Source organism: Stomoxys calcitrans, chromosome 1 (genome assembly GCF_963082655.1).
Source record: "Stomoxys calcitrans chromosome 1, idStoCalc2.1, whole genome shotgun sequence".
In the NCBI taxonomy this organism is placed as follows: Eukaryota; Metazoa; Arthropoda; class Insecta; order Diptera; family Muscidae; genus Stomoxys; species Stomoxys calcitrans.
Window position 1 is genome coordinate 188,567,439 of NC_081552.1, and position 8,093 is coordinate 188,575,531.

The 8,093-nt window shown below is 38.3% G+C and overlaps 1 protein-coding gene across 5 annotated transcripts in view; it reads left to right on the forward strand.

Annotated features, from left to right (window-relative positions):
- Positions 1–7,443, forward strand: part of LOC106090824 (sensory neuron membrane protein 2) — a 572,456-nt gene extending 565,013 nt beyond the window's left edge. For all 5 annotated transcript variants that reach the window (XM_059360182.1, XM_059360183.1, XM_013257153.2 and 2 more), the window contains 2 exons: positions 4,155–4,280; positions 6,860–7,443. In XM_059360182.1, coding sequence (XP_059216165.1) covers positions 4,155–4,280; positions 6,860–7,048 — 315 coding nt within the window. In that variant the 3' untranslated portion in view covers positions 7,049–7,443. The remainder of the gene's footprint in view (positions 1–4,154; positions 4,281–6,859) is intronic.
- The last annotated feature ends 650 nt before the right edge of the window (positions 7,444–8,093 follow it).

Genomic DNA, 8,093 nt, shown 5'->3' on the forward strand with positions numbered 1-8,093 from the left:
ATCTAGGCCAAATTGACGAAGGTTGTTGAAGGGCTCAACGCAGCTCACTGTGCCAAATTTCAGCAAAATCGGATAATAAATGTGGCTTTTATGGGCCTAAGACCATAAATCGGAGGATCGGTCTATATGGCAGCTATATCCAAATCTTGACCGATCTGGGCCAAATTGACGAAGAATATTGAAGGGCCTAACACAACTCACTGTGCGAAATTTCAGCAAAATCGGATAATAAATGTGGCTTTTATGGGCCTAAGACCCTAAATCGGCGGATCGGTCTATATGGCAGCTATATCCAAATTTGGACCGATCTGGACCAAATTGACGAAGAATGTCGAAGGGCTCAACGCAACTCACTGTCCCAAATTTCAGTAAAATTGGATAATAAATGTGGCTTTAATGGGCCTAAGACCATAAATCGGAGGATCGGTCTATATGGCAGCTATATCCAAATTTGAACCGATCTAGGCCAAATTGACGAAGGTTGTCGAAGGGCTCAACGCAGCTCACTGTCCCAAATTTCAGCAAAATCGGATAATAAATGTGGCTTTTATAGGCCTAAGACCCTAAATCGGCGGATCGGTCTATATGGCAGCTATATCCAAATTTGGACCGATCTGAGCCAAATTGACGAAGGTTGTCGAACGGCCTAACACAACTCACTGTGCGAGATTTTATCCAAATCGGATATAAAATGTGGCTTTTATGGGCCTAAGACCCTAAATCTGAGGATCGGTCTATATGGCAGCTATATTCAAATCTGAACCGATCTGGGCCAAATTAACGAAGAATGTTGAAGGACCTAACACAACTCACTGTGCCAAATTTCAGCAAAATCGGATAATAAATGTGGCTTTTATAGGCCTAAGACCCTAAATCGGCGGATCGGTCTATATGGCAGCTATATCCAAATTTGGACCGATCTGAGCCAAATTGAAGAAGGATGTTGAAGGGCCTAACACAACTCACTGTCCCAAATTTCAGCAAAATCGGATAATAAATGTGGCTTTTATGGGCCTTAGACCCTAAATCGGCGGATCGGTCTATATGGGGGCTATATCAAGATATAGTCCGATATAGCCCATCTTCGAACTTAACCTGCTTATAGACGAAAAAAGAATCTGTGCAAAATTTCAGCTCAATATCTCAATTTTTAAAGACTGTAGCGTGATTTCAACAGACAGACGGACGGACATGTCTAGATCGTCTTAGATTTTTACGCTGATCAAGAATATATATACTTTATAGGGTCGGAAATGGATATTTCGATGTGTTGCAAACGGAATGACAAAATGAATATACCCCCATCCTTCGGTGGTGGGTATAACAAATCCCACACATAGACTATTGGCAAATTCTTTGAAATCTTTCCCCATGAGTGAAACAAGGTCCCTCCGTCGTCTTAATCATCGTTGAATATCAAAATTGCATTGGAACTAATAAACCAATCCGCATAATTTTTTGCACAGAAACTTCTTAATAACGTTAGTTATTGTCACATGGGCCAAATCGGTTCAAATTTGGAGATAGAAATTTGGCCATGAACATTCCATTAAGAGAGAATATTTCTCTAATGTGATTGGTGTTGTTGAAGAACCCACATATTTGCATGTGAAGGAAGCGACCAACGTAGCGCTGAGGTTAGCATGTCCGCCTATGACGCTGAACGCCTGAGTTCATTCATTTGTGAGGTACTATGTTATGGCTACATTTGTGAGGTACTATGCCATGTAACGCCATAATATTTTGTGTTTTGCTCATTGGAATCAACAGGAAAAACATAGAGTTTCAAAAAATACTTCTTGTTTTTTGGGACACTCTAATATACATACTTGGTGGGGTCTCAGATCAACATTTCGATGAGTTACAAACGGAATGACGAAGTTAGTACCTTCCATCCTATAGTGGAAGGTATTAAAATTCTCGTCCAATAAATAAAGGATGATTTTTTAGCTATTATCTTGTTTTGATTCACTGTCAAACATCTTCAGTTTGGTCTATAATTTAAGCATGAATCATCTTACAAACGAGCAAGGCTTGCAAACTATTGAATTTTATTATCAAAATGCGTGCTCGGTTAGGAAAGTTCATCGTGTGCTTCTTCCGTTAAGCGACGAAGCTCATTTTTGGCTCAATGGTTACGTAAATAAGCAGAATTGTCGATTTTGGAGTGAAGATCAGCCAGAAGCATTGCAAGAGCTACCAATGCATCCAGAAAATGTCACAGTTTGGTTGGGTTTATGGGCTGGTGGAAAAATTGGACGGTACTTCTTCATAGATGATGCGAATCGTAACGTAACTGTGAATGGTGAGCACTAGCGTGAGATGATATCCAACTTTTATTTTGCCCAAAATGAAAGAGCTTGACTTGCATGACATGTGGTTTCAACAAGACGGTGCCATATGCCACACAGCACACGTAAGAATGGGCCTATTGAGAGGCGAGTTCGGTGAACGTTTTATTTGGCCGCCTAGATCGTGCGATTTAACGCCTTTAGACTATTTTTTGTGGGGCTATATTAAAGCTCATGTCTATACAGATAAAACCGCTTCAATTCGTGAGATACCGGCCCAAATGTTGGAAGGGCGTGCCAAAATTAAACTAAGCGAATGGACCATTTGAGATGCAGTCACGGTCAATATTTGCATGAAATAATCTTCAAACATTACATTATATGCCCCCAACCATAGGATGGGGGTACACTTAGATCGTCATTCCGTTTGTAACACATCGAAATATTCATCTGAGACCCAACAAAGTACATATATTCTTGGTCGTCTTGACATTCGTATGGCTCAAATCGGTTCATAACCTGATATAGCCCTCATATGAACCGATTTCGGATTTTGACCTCTTTAGCCTCTAGAGGGCGCATTTATTATCCGATTTGGCTGAAATTTTGCACAAAGTATGATTCAAATCGATTCATAACCTGATATAGCTACCATATAATCCAATCTCGGATCTTGAATTCGTGAGCCTCTAGAGAATGCTTTTATTATCCGATTTGGCTGAAATTTTGCATGAAGTGTTTTGGTTTGACCGCCAACAACTGCGCCAAGTATGGGCTAAATCGGTTCACAATCTGATATAGCTCCAATATAAATCCATCTCCCGACTATACATCTTGAGCCCCTAGAGGGAGCAATTATTATCCGATTTGGCTGAAATTTTGCACACTGAATTCGAACAGCCAAACCAAGTATGGTCCCAATCGGTTCATAACTTGGTTTTGCTGAAATAGCAAAGGAATTCTTATCCATTATCCTTTGTTTGCCTAAAAAGCGATATCGGCCAAAGAACTTGACAAATGCAATTCATGGTGAAGGGCATATTAGATTCGGTCTGTTTATTTGTTTGTTTTTCTGTTCCGTATAGACTTAAAAACGGCAGAACCGATTTTCATGAAATTTACACAGAGGGTACAGCTTTAGACCCCGGTGAAAATAGAGTACTAAATTTTTTGAAATCCGAAGGGTGGGGCGGACCCTCCCCCTGAACCCCATTATCAAAAATTTTGTATGCCAACTTATGGTACCCCAAAAACACGAAATTGGTATAAAACATTGGGGTCAAATAACCGTGGGGGACGCCCTACCCTAAAACCCACCCAAACGGACCTGTTTACCGATTGGCACAATATGGGTATCAAATGAAAGCTATTTAAGAGTAGAGTACGAATTTGATGTAACAATTCGACTTCCCATGTGAGGGGGGCAATATGGGTATAAAATGAAAGGTAACTGAAAGTAACATACGAAACTTATACAAAAAATTTGGTTTCAAGTCCCAGGGGAGCCGCTTACCCCAAAATGATGCACCAAATGGACATGTTCACCGAACAGGACAAGGTGGGTTTCCAACGAAAGATATTTGAAAGTAGAATACGAAAATTAAATAAAAATTTGGGTCAATTACCGTGAGGTCTCCCCACCTCAAAATTATGCCCTAAATAGACATGTATATCAAACGGGATAATATACGATTCTAATGGAAGGTATTAGAGAGTTAAATTCGAATATAAATAATTTTCAAATTTGGACCATGTCAAAAGGGGATCGCAAAAACGTATGGGTGTAATGATGCCACCGGGCCAGCTAGTACTTTATAATAACTATTCATGAAAACAAACTATTTTTTAAATCTTGTATTTCAGTTGACCGGTACCCCCCTGCAGGGAGGCAAACGTGTTCAATTCAACATGTTCTTGAAAAGCATCAACCGTATAACTATAACGGAAAACTTAACCACAGCTTTAATGCCCGCAATTTGGGTTGATGAGGTAAGAAACAAAAACAACATATAGTTTACAATCTTCCAGTAATTGAAATTTAAAATGCCAGATTGGGAAAATTTAATTATTCGACAATTCAAGCTGATTAAAATATTGGCATATACAATACCTTCTGCTTATTGGAAATATAGAGTAGTCAAAAAAATATGTTTTAACAAAATTAATTTAAAACATAATAAAACAAGTAAAAAGGCGTTAAGTACGACCGGGCTGAACTTTGGATACCCACCACCTCGGGTATATATGTAAACCACCTTTCTTCAAAATCCGGTGCAATTGCATACCTATGTCCCATAGCAGTTATATCAAAATATGTTCCGATTTGCAAAATCGGACAATAAATGCGCCTTTTATGGGGCCAAGATTTTAAATCGAGATTTCGGTCTATATGGCAGCTATATCCAAATCTGGACCGATCAAGGCCGAATTGAAGAAAAACGTCGAGGAGCCTAACACAACTTACTGTCTAGAATTTCAGCGACATCGGACAAAAAATGCGCCTTTCATAGCCCCAAAACCTAAAACCGAGAGATCGGTCTATATGGCAGCTATTGTATTTCTAAATCCTTACCGATCTGTGCCAAGGCCTGTGCCTTACCGATCTGTATGTCAAGGGGCTTAACTTAACTCACTGTCCCAAATTTCGGCAACATCGGAAAATAAATGCGCCTTTTATGGGCCCAAAACCTTAAATCGAGAGATCGGTCTATATGGCAGCGAAGGATGTCGAAGAGCCTAACACAACTCCCTGTCTTAAATTTCTGCAAAATCGGATAATAAATGTGGCTTTTATGGGCCTAAGACCCTAAATCGGAGGATCGGTCTATATGGTAACTATATCCAAATCTGGACCGATATAAGCCAAATTAACGAAGGATGTCGAAGGGCCTAACACAACTCACTGTCCCAAATTTCAGCAAAATTGGATAATAAATGTGGCTTTTATGGGCCTAAGACTCTAAATCGGCCGATCGGTCTATATGGGGGCTATATCAAGATATAGTCCGATATAGCCCATCTTCGAACTTAACCTGCTTATGGACAAAAAAAGAACCTGTGCAAAGTTTTAGCTCAATATCTCTATTTTTAAAGACTGTAGCGTGATTTCAACGGACAGACGGACGGACATGACAAAATGAATATACCCCCATCCTTCAGTGGTGGGTATTAAAAATATGGTTATATATATTTTAATGATTTTGCCAATGCTTTATATTGGGGGTTTATTCATTTAGTCATTCCGTTTGCAACATCTGAAATATCAATATCCGACCCTACAAAGTATATATACTTCGGATCGTCGTAAAATTCTAAGACGATTTAATGATGTCCGTGTGTCTGTCTGTCCGTCCGTTTGTTGTAATCACTCTACAGCCTTCAAAAATTGAGATATTGAGCTGAAATTTGGCACAGATACGTATTTTTGATGCACGCTGGTTAAGTTCTTGAACGGGCCAAATCGGACCATATTTGGATATTGCTGCTATATAGACCGATTTGCCGATAAAGAGTCTAATGCCCATAAATGCTTTATTTTTTATCCGCTTTCGCTGAAATTTGGAACAGTGCGTTGTTTTAAGCTTCCCAACATAGGACCCGAATATGGTACAGATCGCACTATATTTAGATATAACTGTCATATAGTCCGATCTGCCATTAAAGGGTCTGAAGCCCATAAAAGTTTTATTTTTTACCCGATTTCGCTGAAATTTGAAACAGTGAGTCGTTTTAGGCTTTCTAACATCCGACATAAATATGGTACAGATCAGACTGTATTTAGATATAGCTGTCATATAGACCGATCTGCCGATAAAGGGTCTGAAGCCCATAAAAGCTTTATTTTTTAACCGATTTTGCTGAAATTTGAAACAGTGAGTCGTTTAAGGCTTTCTAACATCCGACATAAATATGGTTCCGGTGGGACTATATTTAGATATAGATGCCATATAGACCGATCTCCCGTTAAAGGGTCTGATGCCCATAAATGCTTAGTTTTTTATCCGATTTTGCTGAAATTTGGAACAGCGGGTTGTTTTAAGCCTCCCAACATCCGACCCAAATATTGTACAGATCAGACTATATTTAGATATAGCTGCCATATAGACCGATCTGCCGATAAGAGGACTGAAGCCCATTAAAGCTTTATTTATTTCCCGATGTCGCTGAAATTTGAATCAGTGAGTTGTTCTGAGCCTCCCGATATCCGACCTTAATATGGTTCAGATCCGTTTATATTTGGATATATCTGCCAAAAAGACCAACATTTTGTTCTACAAAATTGAATAGTGACTTATATATATAACACCACTCAATGTGCATGCAGATTTTGGATGCTTAAGTTATGCAGTTTTCACCGAATTGTGACGACAGGGGGTTTGCACATTTACCCGAGGTGATGGGTATCCAAAGTTCGGTCGGCCGAACTTAATGCCTTTTTACTTGTTTTGTTTCACCAATATTGAAAAATGTTTATGGTTGTACTTAGTTTTTGCAAATCTGGCGCATGCACTATTGGAAATTACTATGAGATTTTAACAAATTCTATTTATCTTACATTTTTGTTACAGGGCATTCAACTGAACGATGAAATGGTGGCATTTTTCAAAAAACGTCTCATCAATACCTTGCAAACGTTGAGTATTGTTCACTGGGCTGCGTTTCTGGGAGGCTTTGGTGTAGCAGCGATATGTCTAATTTATTATGTGGTCCATCGGCGACAACCGGCAGTAGTAGTAGCCGAAGCACCATTAAAATAAAAGAAGAATCTTCGATAAAATAAGAAATTATTACTATGGCTTATTTATTCAATGAATGGGTGCCGTTGCCGCCATGTCAATTAGAGATGAGCACAGAGGATGGATGCATGCAAACAACGCAAAACTTTAATGCTTAGCATAATACATGGGATACATATTGTTAAAAATGTATTTTATTAATTATTGTTAATAATTGCTGGCTTTGTTTTCGATTATGGTTTTTTTTTGCAATGATTCTACACTTTCGCAGCTTAGGCATGCTCTCCTCCATCATATTCTTGATTGTTTTTGTTGTTATTATGTGAATTTTTTAATTATTTGTTAAGAGTTTTAAGTTAACAAGCGCAACACCAAGAAGGAAGCATTTTCAAATATGTCTTAAATTGTTGTGTGAATGAATAGAATACCGAATATTGTTATTTATCTTATAATAAAAATAGAATTTATATTGTTATTGTTGTACTACTCTACTAAATGTGATGTTATATAAAATACAAAACTACACAAATATATTTGATGTGATTTATTGTAATTCATTAGAAATAAATCATATTTTGTTTTATTGCTTTATGTGAAGATTTTTTCGAAAGCATTCAACCTAAGAAGAAATATTTTAAATAGCTACAACCGGAAAAATAGTTTAGGTTAGGTTGAAAAGGGAGTGCAACATACAACTAAGCCAGTAATAAGCTTGTTGTGCACTCTAAATACCAAAAGAGTAAAACGTGATATGTTCGGCTGGGCCGAATCTTGGGAACCCACCACCATGGATTCTGCAAAAATAATACACAAAATAAATTAAGTTGAAGGGCATAATTTAACCCTACTAACCACATTTCTACCTAACCAGGCAAAAATTAAATGTTCTAGGAAACGAACAAGGGTGATCGGTAAGAGATCGGTTTATATGGGAGACACATAAGGTTACAAAACCGATTCGGACCGTACTTGCCACAGTTGTTGAAAGTCGTAATACAACATGCAAAACTTTCAGCCATATTGGACAAAAATTGCGGCTTCCAGGGGCTCAAGAAGTCAAATAGGG